General features: G+C 32.5%; 1 protein-coding gene and 2 non-coding genes across 9 annotated transcripts in view; 2 read left to right on the forward strand and 1 right to left on the reverse strand.

Moving 5' to 3' along the window:
* DENND4A (DENN domain containing 4A) overlaps positions 1 to 17,453 on the reverse strand; it is a 226,173-nt gene that overhangs the window by 104,795 nt on the left and 103,925 nt on the right. For all 7 annotated transcript variants that reach the window (XM_077128252.1, XM_077128251.1, XM_077128250.1 and 4 more), the window contains 5 exons: positions 16,755 to 16,821; positions 15,414 to 15,472; positions 12,401 to 12,545; positions 11,944 to 12,119; positions 7,965 to 8,065 (listed from right to left, as the gene is read on the reverse strand). In XM_077128252.1, coding sequence (XP_076984367.1) covers positions 7,965 to 8,065; positions 11,944 to 12,119; positions 12,401 to 12,545; positions 15,414 to 15,472; positions 16,755 to 16,821 — 548 coding nt within the window. The remainder of the gene's footprint in view (positions 1 to 7,964; positions 8,066 to 11,943; positions 12,120 to 12,400; positions 12,546 to 15,413; positions 15,473 to 16,754; positions 16,822 to 17,453) is intronic.
* LOC143656622 (U6 spliceosomal RNA) lies at positions 5,964 to 6,066 on the forward strand. Its single transcript, XR_013162538.1, has one exon. It is a non-coding gene; the product is annotated as a U6 spliceosomal RNA (small nuclear RNA).
* On the forward strand, positions 14,245 to 14,347 carry LOC143656710 (U6 spliceosomal RNA). Its single transcript, XR_013162612.1, has one exon. It is a non-coding gene; the product is annotated as a U6 spliceosomal RNA (small nuclear RNA).

Raw genomic sequence — 17,453 nt, forward strand, 5'->3', positions numbered from 1 at the left:
AATGTCTTTTCTGCATCAATCGAGATGATCATGTGGTTTTTCTGCTTTGATTTGTTGATATGGTGTATTATATTAATTGATTTTCTTATGTTGAAACATCCTTGCACACCTGGAATGAATCCTACTTGGTCATGATGTATAATTCTTTTAATGTGTTGCTAGATTCGATTTGCTAGAATTTTGTTGAGGATTTTTGCATCTATATTCATTACAGAGATTGGTCTGTAGTTTTCTTTTTTTGTAGTATCTTTGTCCGGCTTTGGTATGAGGGTAATGATGGCTTCGTAGAATGAATTAGGTAGCTTCCCCCCTCTTCAATTTTTGGAAGAGTTTGAGCAGGATTGGTACTAATTCTTTCTGGAAAGTTTGGTTGAATTCACATGTGAAGTCATCTAGTCCTGGACTTTTCTTTTGGGGGAGCTTCTTAATGACTGATTCAGTTTCTTTACTTGTGATTGGTTTGTTGAGGTCGTCTATTTCTTCTCGAGTCAAAGTTGGTTGTTCACGCCTTTCTAGGAAGTTGTCCATTTCATCTACATTGTTGTATTTATTAGCATAAAGTTGTTCACAGTATCCTGTCATTACTTCCTTTATTTCTGTGGGGTCAGTGGTTATGTCTCCTCTTCCATTTCTGCTCTTATTTATTTGCATCCTCTCTCTTCTTCTTTTTGTCAGTCTTGCTAAAGGTCCATCAATCTTATTGATTTTCTCATAGAACCAGCTTCTGGTTTTACTGATTTTCTCAATTGTTTTCATGTTTTCAATTTCATTTACTTCTGCTCTAATCTTTGTTATTTCTTTCCTTTTGCTTGCTTCGCGGTTAGTTTGCAGTTCTTTCTCTATTAATTCCTCGATTTTTGCCCTTTCTTCTTTTTTGATATAGGCATTTAGGGCAATAAATTTCCCTCTTAGCACTGCCTTTGCTGTGTCCCATAAGTTTTAATATGTTGTTTTCATTTTCATTTGCCTTGAGATACTTCCTGATTTCTCTTGTAATTTCTTCCTTGACCCACTGGTTGTTTAAGAGTGTGTTGTTGAGTCTCCACATATTTGTGAATTTTCTGGCACTCTGCCTATTATTGATTTCCAACTTCATTCCTTTATGATCTGTGAAAGTGTTTTGTATGATTTCAATCTTTTTAAATTTATTGAGACTTGCTTTGGACCCAGCATATGGTCTATCCTCAAGATAGATCCATGAGCACTTGAGAAAAAGATGTATCCTGCTTCTGTGGGGTATAATGTTCTATAAATGTATGTTAAGTCTGGCTCATTTATTGTATTATTCAAATTCTGTGTTTCTTTACTGATCCTCTGTCTAGATGTTCTGTCCATTTATGAGAGCGGGGAATTAAAAGTCTCCAACCATTATGGTAGATGTGTCTATTTCTCTTTTCAGTGTTTTCAGTGTTTGCCACGTGTATTTTGGAGCATTCTGGTTCGGTGCATAAATATTTATGATTGTTACGCCTTCGTACTGAATTGTTCCTTTTATTAGTACATAGTATCCTTCTTTGTCTCTTTTAACTGTTTTACATTTGAAGTCTAATTTGTTGGATATTAGTATAGCTACTCCTGCTCTTTTCTGATTGTTATTTGCATGAAATATCTTTTCCCAACCTTTCACTTTCAACCTATGTTTATCCTTGGGTGTAAGATATGTTTCCTGTACACAGCATATAGATGGGTCCTGTTTTTTAATCCATTCTGCCAGTCTATGTCTTTTGATTGGGGAGTTCAATCTATTAACATTTAGCATTATTACTGTAGGGGTAGTACTTTCTTCTACCATTTTGCTTTTTGGATTTTATATGTCATATCCAATTTTCCTTCTTTTTACCTTTACTTCCTTTCTGCACTCTTCTCCACACCTTTCTCTTCTGTCTTTTCATATCTGTCTCTAGTGGTCCCTTTAGTATTTCTTGCAGAGCTGGTCTCTTGGTCACAAATTCTTTCAGTGATTTTTTTGTCTGAGAATGTTCTAAATTTTCCCTCATTTCTGAAGGACAATTTCACTGGATATAGAATTCTTGGTTGGCAGTTTTTCTCTTTTAGTAATTTAAATATATCATCCCACTGTCTTCTCGCCTCCATGGTTTCTGCTGAGAAATCTACACATAGTCTTATTGGGCTTCCCTTGTTTGTGATGGATTGCCTTTCTCTTGCTGCTTTCAAGATTCTCTCTTTCTCTTTGACCTCTGACATTCTGATTATTAAATGTCTTGGAGTACATCTATTTGGATGTATTCTCTTTGGGGTATGCTGTACTTCTTGGATTTGTAATTTAAAGTCTTTCATAAGAGTTGGGAAATTTTCAGTGATAATTTCCTCCATTAGTTTTTCTCCTCCTTTTCCCTTCTCTTCTCCTTCTGGGACACCCACAACACATATATCACATATATTTGTGAGCTTCATATTGTCATTCAATTCCCTGAATCCCTGCTGAGATTTTTTCATTTTTTCCCCTATAGTTTCTGTTTCTTGTAGGATTTCAGATGTTCCATTCTCCAGTTCACTAATCCTATCTTCTGCCTCTCAAAATCTACCATTGTAGATTTCCACTGTTTTTTCATCTCTTCTACTGTGTTTCATTCCCATAAGTTCTGTGATTTGTTTTTTCAGACTTTCGATTTCTTCTTTTTGTTCATTCCTTGTCTTATTTATATCCTTCCTCAATTCATTGATTTGATTTTTGATGAGATTTCCATGTCTGTTCATATATTCTGAATTAATTGTTTCAGCTCCTGTATCTCATTTGAATTGTTGGTTTGTTCCTTTGATTGGGCCATATCTTCAATTTTCCTGGTGTTATATGTTATTTTTTGCTGGAGTCTAGACATTTAATTACCTTAACTAGTTTATTCTGGAGATTGCTTTTACTTCCTTTACCTAAGGTTTTCTTGCTGTTGTCTTGCTTGCTTGTTGTCTATCTGTTCTCTGACATTCAGTTCAGCCTATTCTGGACCTCTAGCTTAGGTTCTGTTTAACAGAGGAGAATTTTTTAGTTCTTGTTTTCTTGTTTCATGCCCTGCTTGTATGGTGCCTTTTCCCCCAACCCTTAGGAGGGTCTGCTGAGGTATTATAGACCCCAGCCGGATTTTCCCAGGCCAAACTGGCCTCCCATCAGGAGGAAAGCATCACCTGTGTCAGTTTTCCCCAAGGGTGAGACCCAGCAGGTTGAAAGACTTTCCTGTGAAGTCTCTGGACTCTGTTTTTCTTATCCTGACCAGTATGTGGCGCTCAGACATTATGTTGAGTAAAATAAGTCAGACACAAAAGGACAAATATTGTATGATTTCACTGATATGAATTCATTATAATGTGTAAACTCATAGACATAAAATGCAGAACACAGTTTACAATGAAATAGAATAAGGCTAGAGAATTGGGTCGATTTGCTTAATATGTGAAGAGTTAACTAGGTTGAACTTAAATGCCTGGAAATGGATAGAGGTGATCATAGCATGTTAGCATGAATATAATTAACAGCGCTAAAATATGTGTGAATGAGGTTGAAAGGGGAGATTTAGAATCATGTAGGTCACAGAAGGAAAGCCAGAGGTTAAAACATGGGAATGTATAATACAGTGAATCTTGTATTGGATGATGACTGTGATTAACTGTACAAATATTTAAATGTATTTTTATGAACTAGAATAAATGCATGATACTATTACAAGGAGTTAATAAAGTGGTATTTGGGAAAACCGTACCTATTGAAAAGCATGGATAGAGTTAACAATACTATCTTAGTATCTTTTCATCAATAGTAAGAAATGTAAACATTCCAATACCAAGAGTCAATAATTGGGGAGGAAAAGGGGTATGGGATGTTTTGAGTTTTCCTTTTAATTTTTATTGATTATTTTTTGGAGTAATGGAAAATGTTCTGAAGTTGACTGTGGTGATAAATGTACAACTATGTGATGATACTGTGAGCCACTGACTATATACTTTGGATGGATTGTATGGTGTGTGAATATATCTCAATAAAATTGCATAAAATCAAACACAAATGTGAAACAATTCACACACACCAAAATGGCTACTATTAAAAAAAAATTACAGGTGAGGGGGATGGGTGGGGGGTATGGTATGTATGATTTTTATTTCTTTTTCTGAATAGATGCAAATGTTCCAAGAAATGATCATGACAATGAATGTGCAACTATGTGATGATATTGTGAATTACTGATTATATATGTAGAACGGAATGATCAAAAGTTATGAATGTTTGCGTTTGGTGTTTTCTGGTATTTAAAAATAATTAAAAATAAATAAAATACAGTCAATATAAAAAAATTACAAGTGTTGGAGTGCATGTGTATAAACAGGAGCACTCATTCATTGCTGGTGGGAATGTAAAATTGTGCAGCTACTGTGGAAGATATACTTTGGCAGTTCCTCAGGAAGCTAAGCATAGAATTACCATATGACCTGGCAATCATAATACTAGGTATACAACTGAAAGACTTGAAAGCAGAGACTTAAACAGATATCAGCACACTGATAAAAATAGCAGTATTATTCAAAATTGCCAAAGGATGGACAAAACCTAAGTGCCCATCAACTGATGAAGGGATAAATAAAATATAAATATGTACAGTGGAATATTAGTCAGTATAAAAAAATGAAGTTTGTGTATAATCTGGTCACTTCCTGGAACTTGGGATATTTGCGTGACACCTGAAAGTCTGAGCTAGAGTTCTGCAGCTATGAAAGTCAGTATTACTCCATAAGGCAACTGTGAGAAACACTGTTAGTGATTTGAATGAAACTGATCTGGGTAGGATAAGGTAAATCATACTAAAGGGTAAAGGATGATACTGATTGTATTTTAAAACTTCAACTTCTGTGTGAGACCAAAGGAAGAGAGTTTTATTTGGTGCAAAATTTCTATTTTTGATAGTATGCTATCTAATTTAACTTGTATGGTCAGCTTATTTGAACACCATAACTTCAAGGAACCTTGAATAGGGAATGACATCTTGTTGGGTTTGTACAGGTTGGTGTGATAACCCGATACAGCCCAGAGTAATCTGGGCAGAAGATTAGAAAGTATTTTCAAAGTCCTTTGAGGCACAGGAGGAAAGGGTGGAACTATTAACCTTTCCCAACTGGGGAAGACATTATATTCTCGCAACTAGTGGGGTCAACCAAACCAATAGGCTGAGCCTTTGATCTTGGGGTTCACCCCTATGAAACTTATCTGCAAAGGAGTAGTTAAGCCTACTTATGATTATGCCTAAGAGTCACCCCCAGAGAACCTCTTTTGTTGCTCAGATGTGGCCACTCTCTCTAAAACAAGCCTGCAGATGAATTCACTGCCCTCCCCACTATGTTGGACATGACTCCCAGAGGTGTAAATCTCCCTCACAATGTGGGACATGACCCCCAGGGAACAGAAAGCCTTCTTGACCAAAAGGGGGAAGAGAAATGAAACAAAATAAAGTTTCAGTGAGTGAGAGATTTCAAATAGAGTCATGAGGCTATTCTAGAGATTAATCTTATGCAGTATAGATATCCCTTTTCATTTTTTGGGTTATTACAGTAACTAGAGGGAAATACCTCAAACTGTTGAACTGTAATTAAGTAGTCATGACTCTTCAGTCTTAAAGTTGACTGAATAACTACAGAGCTTTTAAGGAGTGGTCATGCGTCTGTGAAAACCTTGTTACTGACATTCCCTTTATCCAGTATATGGGCAGATGAGTGAAGAAAAAAAAAGACAAAAAATAAATAAATAGTAGGGGGTGGGGGGTATGGGATGTTCTGGGTGTTCTTTTTTATAGTTATTCTTATTTTTATTTTTTCAGAGTAATGAAAACGTTAAAAAATAGATTTGTGATAATAAATGCACAACTATATGATGGTACTGTGAACCACTGATTGTACAATTTGGATGATTATATGCTATATGAATATATATCTCAATAAAATTGCACTAAAAAAAAAGGAATGAAGTGTTTGCTTTGGCAGCACATATACCAAAATTGGAATGATACAGAGATTAGCATGCCCCTGCGCAAGTATGACATACAAATGGGTGAAGCATTCCAAATTTTTTTAAAACTTTTAAAAAAAAAGGAAGGAATTTCTGATTTCACATGACAACATGGATGGAACTGGAAGGTAACATGTTAAGTGAAATAAGCCAGACAGAAAAGGACAGAAATGTACGATCTCACTGATATGAAATAATTAGAATAAGCAAACTCTTAAGAGTCGCAATCTAGAATATAGGTTACTAGGGGCTGGACTGCAGGTAGGGAATGAGGAGTTAATGCTTAAATTGTATAGTATTTCTATTTGGGTCGGTTGGAGAGGTTTGGTACTGATGGTGGTGATGGTAGCACGCCATTGTGAATGTAATTAACAGCACTGAATTAAATATGTGAACGTGGTGAAAAGGAAAAAGTTTAGGTTGTATATATGTTACTAGGATGAAAATTAAAAGAAAAAACAGATCTCTACAACACAGTGAACCCTTTTTTAACCAATGGACTATAGTTAATACAATCATAAAAATGTTCATGAATTATAATAAATGTACCACACTAACACAAGGTGTTAATAATAGGGTAGGATATAGGAACTCTGTATTTTATATATTTTATGCATGATATTTCTGTAAACCTACTTCTCTAACAAAAAATAAAAATAAAAAAATTAAATATTTTAGAAAAACACCACAATACTGGAAAGAGTGTGGATATTGAAACCAGAGGCCATCAGTTCTAATCGTAGCTTCATCCTGGTTAGCTACATGATCTTTGACAAGCTACTTTTTCTTCCTCGACTTTATTATTGTGTGAAAGTGCTCTGAAGCTGTAAAGAATTTTCAATCCTTAATCATCAGTATTATTTAAAAGCCTCTGTAGTTAAAAGCTTAACAATTCTGCTCTTCACTAGAGCTAGGTAAACTATGTCAGTGATTTTAGTGACATTTAAAAATTGCTACATAAGCTGCTGGACTTTACAGCTCGAAAGAGCAAGCACTTTTAGAAAACAATTAACTAAGTACTTTAAATAAAATTATGCATATAATTTGTTTGCTCCATAAGACCAAATTTTGTTGTATTTGATGTGAATTTTTTCACATTCCAATTCTTAGAAACTACTTCCGAAGTATCTACTTGTCATAAGGTTTACTTTGTAAATACTGCCTGTTTTTCTACCTGTAATCTAAGCATCTTTAGAGTACAGGCCACCTCCTATGGTTTATATTCCACTAATACATAAATGATAACCTCAAGTATTGCTGCATCACTAATATTCATATTTCATGTATTAAGTCATGGACTCTGAATAGGCCATTTTTATAAAACTTGATTAGATAAAGAAATGAAGATTTAATTCTTCTTATCAGTCATTATCGCTGTCAAGATATATCCTTATATAAGCTTTTTACTGAAATATTCCATATCCAAATTGTTTTCCATTTTGATTAATTTCCTAATGTTTTTGACAAGCTTTTATTTTCAGCTTATTTGAAGCAAGCACAGCATTAAGATCCACTGAAAAGTGAAAGCATGACACCTAGTCTTCATCTTACTGAAATTATAAGCAGTTTCTTAAATCATTTTTCTTAGATTTTCAAACTAACCATTTTTCTAAGATTTTCAAACTAACTTTTTACTCTATGCATGACAAAAATATAAAAGTACAAACCCCTTGTTTTCCATGGTATTGCAGCAATGGCAAAATTAAAGACAACTATCTTAACATCCTTTTGAACTTCATTATTCTAAAATGGTTCTATGAAAATGTTATAGATGTAAAATATATATTTCATAAACCTCCCATTCAGTTTCTTAGCAAATTTTTTTTGTTAATTTTTCTTTAAGTTTGTAAAAACACTATTCTTTAGATAAGGTAAATATTATCCTTTTACAAGAAAGGCAAAGTAATAGGAATCCCTCTCTGAGATGAAACTGACTCATTTAATTAAGTTACCCACTTACATTTTGCCAGTTGCTGGTGTAAATTATTCAGTGTGTTCATCAGATGTTTACAGGGCTTCTTTGGAAGTATCTTCCAGGCTACATTTTTCTTGTCTCCAGTTCTGAGATTGAATGACAACAATAACATATTTTTGAGAAAATTATTATACATTTTTAAAAAGGAAAAGAAAAAATACATAGAATAAGAAATAAAACACATCCAAAATAATCTAGTTAAGAGAAGAAAAATACTACAGTGGTATACACGGATGTTGAATTTTTTAAAATTAATTTATATGCATGGAGAACCTTGTATTAAATATGGCTCAAAATTTTAAAATTATGTTGGTACTGAAATATCCAGAATAGGCATATGCATAGTGAAATAAAATAGATTAGTGGTTGCCAGCAGCTGTGGCAGGGGGAAGTGGGGGGCGACTGCTAATGAGTAAAGGGATTGTTTTGGGGGTAATGAAAATGTCCTGGAATTAGTGGTGATAATTGCCCTATTTTGTGAATATACCCAAAACACTGAATTGTACACGTTAATAGATGAATGTTGTCTGTGAATTAAATCTCAATAAAACTGCTTTAAAAAAATCATACGTGACTAAACATGGTATCTTTATTTATAGGACAGACTCCTATAATCTCCTTTATTACAATGATTACAACATAGTTATGCTTTAAACTATATAAGAAGTAGGAGAAGAGCATGGTGATAAAACATTATAAAGCTTTAAGACTTAACTATAATCTTATGGATTCCATTCTTTATTTACTGAATCTTTTAAACTATATCAACAGGAACGAATACTCATTTTAGAAAACTTGAAGAATGTAGAGGAAAATGAGAAGAAAATTAAATCAGTCAGGTTTGAACCACCAAACACATCTATTATATTTTGGGTATATTAACTTTTTTAGCCTGTTCTCCATTTACAGAGTTTTAAGTTTAATATTTTCTAAAGATTCGACTCCTATTTAATATATAATTCTCACTACAGTTTTCTCTTAACATACTACAATGAACATTTTCCGTAGTATGTCCTTCAGAAACATGATTTTAAATGGTAATGTACTATTTCATTCCGATCTGTACAAATGTATTTAATTGTTGACCCTACTGTGAAGATAGTCTATGCTGCTCTTTTCAATAGAAACTTATAATTTTTAAGAACTAATTATTTTCTTCCCCTAATTCTACTTACAGGTATTATAATGCCATGTTCTTTTGCTTCAATTTTTTTCTCCCCTAACTTGCTTAAGTAGGGTACTGAACTAGAAATGGGCTGTGCTTGATAAATTCACATTTCAAATAAAATGAATACTAATCAGCATACCCAATTAATTATATCTTATAGCTTTAGATTTTTCTCTAAGGTTATGTGAAAAAGAAGAAATTAACCTAAGGTTGGCACTTCTAAATGCTTTTGACAAGTTTAACATTTAAAAAATGATACTAGATAGATTAGTTATACAATAGGGCTTAGCATAGCACAGTGTATACTGGAATTTGCTGGACATTTTTTTTTAATGTTCTCTAAACTTCCCATAGAATAAAAGGATAATTATCACTTTGAAAATTAAACAAAGGAAAAAGAGCAGAGGGGAAAACTTAAGCTAACAAGCAACAACTGTCTTGGGACCTACCTTCTATCTTTCCCAAATAAGAATAAAAATAAAGATAGGAAAGGGTCAAATTGCAGACGTCCTGCTATCAAGGTTTTATTACAGTTATACCTTGGGCAGGTATAACTGTAATAGATCAGGGGCATGGAATCTTGTGTTACAGTGAGAACACGATGTAGAAATGGTTTTCACATTATTTTCTTAATAAAAAACTTTTCAATACACCACTCGCACCATGTCTTACCATTCACTGTGTGCATGTCTGACCTGTTAAATTAGATTATGAGGAACTTCAGAGAAAGGAGCGTATTTATTTTGTCTTTTTATTCTTAGTGTGTAGTAAAAAAAAGTATATTCAAGGCATGTCTGTGGCATAAATGAATGAAAAATACCTTGGTATTATCTGCTTACATATAATTAAGGTTATTTACTCATGTAATTTCCTCCTCTTGACCTTGTTATCTTCACTCTAAAACTGGAGTAGGTAGGAGAGTTATATCTCATACCTAACTTTGTACCTACAATAGCCTTTTACATCTTTATTCACGGTTACTTACATTTAAAAGAGCATCATTACATAAATAGTTACCCAATAATTAGTGGCATAAGTATTTGTTTTGGAGTCAGACTATGATGGTTTCAAAATCCAGTTCTGGCAGTATATGCTATGTACCCTTTGATAAATTACTTAAAAATCTAACCTTTGATTTCCTCATCTGTCAGATGGGGCTAATAAAAACTACCTCACAAAGTACTGAGAATAATATAACTTGTGCTATGCATACAACTTTATGACTAGCACATATTAGTTATTAATGCTTTCCTTTTCTTCAGAAATTTCTTGACACTTAGAATACATTCTGTATTACATGAATCTAAAAGTCAGAAAGGAAAAAGGAAATTGGAAGTTCCATATTCAAGATCTGTTTTTCTTTCAAATTTCAGGTTGGGGCTTCAGAGATTCTCCATTAAGGAAAGGAGAAAGCTATTAGTGCACTAGTCTAGTCCTCCCATGGATATGGAAAGGCAGTAATATCAAGGGGGAGTACTGAGGAGAACAAATGACTAATTCTTTGATTCCTTAACTCATTAGTGATCAAAATAGAAAAATAAAACAGTAACTAGGAAGAAAAAAATTCTGTTAACAAATTGAAGAAAAGTATAAAAAGGGAATATGCAATTTATTGTCATAATAAACACAGTTATACTTATTTACCATCCTTAACTTCAATCAAAAAAATCACACCATGTAACATAACTGGCAAAGAAAAAAATTACTTTTGTATTTAAAGAATACCCTTGGTAAAGAATTAAATTTTTCTGATAAAGAATCTTTGACTTTATCCATGTCATATATAAAATGACTGTTATACACAAAATACATTCCATATTTTCTTGCCTATTTTGACAGTATACTTTTTTATAATAGATTATTTGCTAAACTATTTTAATTGTTTAGGCACCTGTGGTTTTGACATGATAAAAGTGAGAATTAATCTAAGATTTTGGAATTAAAACAAAAGGCTTTATTATGAAAAACACTTGTTAAAAAAATAGAAAAAATCTATTAACATCTGCATATTTAAGTTGTAAAAACTATATTAGCTTCTGAGCTTTAGTAATAAACTAAACCGTAGTTCTTTTAGGTATGTCCAGGGGAGATGTAAAGTCTTTGCATCAAATTGCTTTTCCCTAAACAACATAAGTATGATTAAACTGAAAAGAAGAGATTATTTCAAGGAAAACAAAAGAGAAACACTAAATTTTATTATAAAGTAAACTATAGCTCCAATAGCCAAAACTTAACTATTATTCCAATAAAAAGAAATGGAAATTTAAGATACCCTCATATTTCTAGAGTGTAAAGGTGATAAAAGTATGCATAACTTAAAAATTATTTTAAAATATTAAAACATTATTGCATTAATTTTTCTATAAAGATTTAATATTATAACAGTATTAGATAGGTCTAGAAACAGGATTGAAGTATTAATCAAGGAATCATGTCTTAAATTCAATTTGTGATTCTACCCATACTCACCTGACTAAAGGTAAATAAATTTTTTCTATTCTAACCTCAATTTCCCTTATGCTAAACAGCCAAGTAAGCATGCAATTATAATGCTTCTTACATATTTAAAGATTTGAAGAACAAAGGTATATTTTCCTTCCAATAAACCCTTCACTAATACCTTAAATCTACCCCATCAGAGCATAGTAAGAATTGATTCAAAGATGGTAATAACCACAAATACAAAGAAAACAGTGTATCTCAAAAGAATTCTAATTAACATTATAAAATATACGATTACATCATATACAATGAGGTTGTAAATTATTAGGTGTAGAATCACTAAAATGTACTTACTGAGAAATAGTGTTGGTATCTAGGTCAACACAACTAACATCTGGTGGAGGATCATAAAGATCAAAGTATCTTGAATCAATCCCTACTATGAATGGGCATGGTGCACTCAAGACATCTGCTAAAGCCAGTGGGCAGAGAGGAACATATGGGCATGGCCAGTGGAAAGGGAAAATCATCTTGAATAAACAGAAGACAGGAGAATATTTAGCTTTTAAAAACTGAAACATTAATTATCAGCACACAAAAATTACTTTTAATTACTTACATGTAAAGTCTAATGCTTAATAACAGATTAAATAATCCTAACTAGAATTAATGGTCAGGAAATTGAAATTGCTTCCACAACACAAAAACTCATTACTCTATGATTTTAATTAACATTAAAATAGCTTTATATTATATGACAAAATTAAGTTTAAAACTAAATTGATTGCCAATAAGAAGCTGTGATACTCACAGACACTAATGCTTCTGTCACACTAGTTAGCACGGACGGCCGTAAAGAATGAATGAGAATTTTATGTTCTGTTACTGCAAACACCAGTAGTGTCACAGCATTTTCAGGACCCAAATTCTGAAGTAGTGTTGAAAACTTGCCACCACTGTTAATTCAAACAAAAAGATGTATTTAATGTATAATTTAAAAAAATAAAGATCTAAACACCTCACTATCTCAAATAATGAAAAAAAGTAAATGATTAGGATTTGAATGATTAGAATATTATATATTCAATTTTATATATGATTGTTGCTCTTAGGAAAACCATTTTGTATCACTAATGCACTATGAAAACAATGTAGTTTTATGAGATTTTAAATGAAAATTCATCTGCTTCATTTTATATAAAAAGATCTGCCATGTATTAGGCCTAAGGGTTACTTCCAGAGATCTCTTTTGTTGCTCAGATATGGCCTCTTTTTCTCTAAACCCAATTCGGCAAGGGAAATCATCACCCTCCCCTCTACATGGGACATGACATCCAGGGGTGAAAGTCTCCCTGGTAAAATGGGATATAACTCCCAGGGATGAGCCTGGGCCTGGCACTGTGGCATCAACAATGCCATCCTAACCAAAAGGGAACAAAGAACTGTAACAGATAAGGTATTAGTAGGTGAGAGAGTTCAAATAGAGTCAAGAGGCTACCCTTTCACAAGCTTCAGCTAGATATTGCTCTTTATCATGGTTTGCCAAACCCCAACCAAAACCATTCCTGCCAACCCTAAAGAACACCTGGGGCTCCATCTGAAATTCTATAAAGATTTCATGCACTTTCCAGAAACCTACAACCTCTAGATGGGTTCCTAAGCCCAGATAAGACCTGAAACTCAGAGAGGCCGGCCTCTCCAAAACAACATCAAGTTCCATCCCCCTATTCCCTATTATTGACAGCCCTTTCCAATATGAAAAAGTGAGAATTGGCATAGCCCAAATACCCCTGAAGATCTGGAGAAAGATTAAAGGAAAAGGTGGAGTAAAAACAGAGAAGAGAGGATTTAACAAATGAATATGACTGTTGAATCATTATATTGATATTTCTTTTAATTTCCAGAGTCTTGGAGCAGCTAGAAGGAAAAACCTAAAATTGTGGAATTGTAACACATCCCAAACTCTAAAATCTGTTCTATAACTAATTGATGCAGTATGTTTTGAAATTAATTGCTTTTTTGAATGTTATTTTTCACAATAAAATAAAATACAACAAAAAGATCTACCATATACATAATGTCCAAATAAATAATTTATCTTATAAAAGAAATGCTTTGGGTGAATGGTAAAGACAAATTTCTCTGTGGAAGTTTGTTTAACATGGCTCATCTTTCACTGCAATTATTAGAAAAACTATATGACTTACACGCCCACCTCTTTTAAGGTAAAAACATCTATTAAAATCTGGATTTACAAAAGATAAGAAATCAAGAGCTACAAAGAGATAAGACGGACATTAAAAAACAAATTAACAGCCAAAACAATAAACTTAGATTTCTATGGTAACAAAATACTGGATTGAAAACGTAAATAACTCAGTAAGTCCATCAGTTTTTTGTCTATATAATGCTGAACAACTGACTTAATTAATCAATCACAGAATTAAAATTTTTAATAGAACAAAATCAACAACAAAGCCTCTTGGAGAAATGAAAACACATATCCATACAAAACTTGTGATGTTCACAGAAGCATTATTCACAGTAGCCAAAATTGGAGGAAATCAAATGTCCATCAATGATGAATGAATAATCAAATACTGGTATACCCATATAATGGAATATTATTTGGCAATAAAAATTAATGAAGAGCATTTGCTTTGGCAGCACATGTACTAAAACTGGAACAATACAGAGAAGATTAGCATGGCCCCTGCTCAAGGATGACACGCAAATTCATGAAGCATTCTATATGTTTTTAAAGAAAAAAAATCAATGAAGAACTGCTACAGGCTTCAACATAGTTGAACCTTGGAAACATTATGCTAAGTGTAAGAAGCCAGATTCAAAAGGCCATATATTGCATGATTCTACTTATATGGGATATCTAGAACAGACAAATCTATAGAGACAAAAAGTAGATTAGGTTGCTAGGGTTAGGGATGTAGTAGGCATAGGGGTGAAAGGAACAGTGAAGTGACTGCTAAAGGATAAATGGTTTATTTTGGGAGAGATTAAAATAGTTGCACAACTCTATGAATATATTAAAAACCACTGAATTGTAAACTTCAAATGGGTGAATTGTATGGTATGTGAATTATATCTCAATAAACTTGTATATATATAAAAAGGCTTCTTGAGTAGTTTAGCATCATTTATACACCATAGTAGTCAGCATTTCTAATTTATTTGTGGCCCAAACAAAGGCTAAGAAAACACTAGTCACCGCTATGGCTACTGATGAAATAATCTTCAGTTCTTACAAAACAAAAGTCAAAGAAGGCACAGACCAGTCTATGCGCTACATAATAATTTAATTACATTGTGGCTATATCTGCTAGAAAAACAGCACAGCTAATTAAATTTCAAAAAAATGATCTACAGGAAAAAAAAACAGGTTCATAATTTCTCTTAATTTTTAAGTTGATGAAATACACAGTTCTATAGTTTTATAATTATAATTATCTTTTTATTTGGGGTTACATTTAAAATCAACTACATGTGAATGTTCCTCAGAAGATAACTGCAGCTAAAAATAATTGTTTTTATAGTCTACATGTATATATGCTCGTTTATGTAGTAGTAAATACTTGGATGATAATAAGTGGATATACACAATATCAAACACTATGTAAAAATTCTTTTTTCTTCAGAAACTATAATCTAAATATTAATTTAAAAGAGTTTACCTAAAAGAAGAAGTTAAATGAGAAGTATTTCCACCAACATTTGAAATTTTAGCTAGGGAAGAAAAAATATTTGAATATTACTTTGGCCTCACACTAGATTTAGAGAAACTTAAATAGAAATTGAGTTTTACTTGCCTTAGTGGAAGAGGTGAAGAAACAGGCTGACTGAGAATCAGGTTATCATGTGGTGATAACTGAAAGAAAGTTTCAAATAAAGGATTTGAAATATAAACTTTAAAATACCACTTTCTGGTAAAAACATATAGACTAATAATGATGTCCATGAAATTTCACTATACCCATTTACCAGTACACAAATTCTTTATATCACTTATTAAATTCTGAAGAACATGTCCTAACCATCAACTTCTTCCAAACACTAACTCTTTCCACTATGAATACTATCTCTTTTCTTTTGTTCCTCAAAATTTCACCAAACTCCATTATAACTAATTTGCATAAAATGCAATTACTCATTAAATAAAGCCAAGGTTAACAAATCTGTGGTCCACAGGCCAAATCTGCAGGCTTCCTGTTTTTATAAATAAAGTTTTATTGGAATATGCCATGCATATTCATTTACATATTGTCTGTGGTTACTTTTCTGCTATATAACAGCAGAGTTGAGTAGGTGCAAAGGGACAATTCAACCTGCAAAGCCTAAAATATTTACTATTTGATCTTAAACAGAAAAAATTGGCCTACCCCTGCTATGATATTTGGATATGCAGACTGATTGTAAAGCTTATCAAATTGATATTTTTCCAAACATGCTATCTGTAGTAATATGAAAATACAATTATTTTTATCTGTATTTTTAAATTTATGCAGATCTCCAAAAACCTGTAAATATCTATTTGCTGAATAATTTCTAATATTGAATGATACCCTATTTAGGGTTACAAATCATATAGTAAGGCACACAGAGTGAAAATATTTTCTTTAGATATATCACTTCATAAATGAGGATTAAATAAGCAAACACCTTAAATACAAAAAACTGCAAACTAAAATGAAACGTAAATGAGAGGAAGGATAAACTGTAGAAAGAGATGAAAAAATAATTTATATATTTTTTAAATTTCTATTACATCAAAGACATGGGCATTTCTTCCCTCCTGCAATATATATATAAACACCCAAATTTACAGAATGATTGCCAAAGGCACAGACAACTTTAAGATACCTAAAACAAATTTAGGGAAAGAAGTCCCTTTTCATGTATTCATGGAAAGAGAATAACTTGTTTAACTCCTAACCCTTTATCTCTATTGGAGAAAAATTAGATGTCTGGGAGAGAGTTAATAAAACATTAAGAGCTCAAACTCCAACATAAAATAGCATCTGGTTATTTTTAGCTCTCATTTGATCCTCACCTACTCCCCCCACCCCATTTAAATTTGTTATTCTTATGCCAAACATTTCGACAGAGACATAAAATCATTCTACAGGGCCCTTGTATCAAGAAAACCTTACCTGCACTAAAATTCGTGGTCTCTGAGGAGATGGAAAAGGGACTTTGTGCATAAAATGAGAAATATGCCTTAAAAACAAAAACCCAAATGATTACAAAGTGAGTATCACATGCTTTCAAGGTTAACCTGTCACCACAAGCCCAAGTTGAGTCAAAACCCTTGTACTCCTATAATTTCAGAATTCCTGGTACTATGAAAACAAGTCAACAACCAAGCAAAAATCACTGCACTATTAAAATCGCGTCAGGGCTAAATCCAGTAACTTTTCATATAGTTGTTCACATGTAACAATAATTGTGTTATCAATGTCTCAGAGTCATTTTAACTTTTTCCTTTCCCTAAGTAGATAATACACAATATATTCCAGAGGAGGACTTTACTAAAAAAAGATAATTCTTATATTGACAATCTACTTTTTAGACAATTGCTCTTCTTTTAGAAATGAAACTATTGAGAGTACTCCAAAAATAGAGAAGAGTTAAACTGCTTCTAAAACATGAACAAAATACTTTCTATAACAATAAGAAAAAATTTTATTACTGATTTTACAAGATTTTTCCCAGAAGAAAACAGATAAAAAGCTAGATCAGTGGGTTTTGTTTTGAAAATTGTGGGATAGAAAAAAGGCAACTATGGTGAAAAAAAATTTTTTTAAAGGAATAAGCTATTCTCTGACTGCATTATTTTTCTTTTAAACATT

Source organism: Tamandua tetradactyla, chromosome 14 (assembly GCF_023851605.1).
Source record: "Tamandua tetradactyla isolate mTamTet1 chromosome 14, mTamTet1.pri, whole genome shotgun sequence".
NCBI lineage: Eukaryota > Metazoa > Chordata > Mammalia > Pilosa > Myrmecophagidae > Tamandua > Tamandua tetradactyla.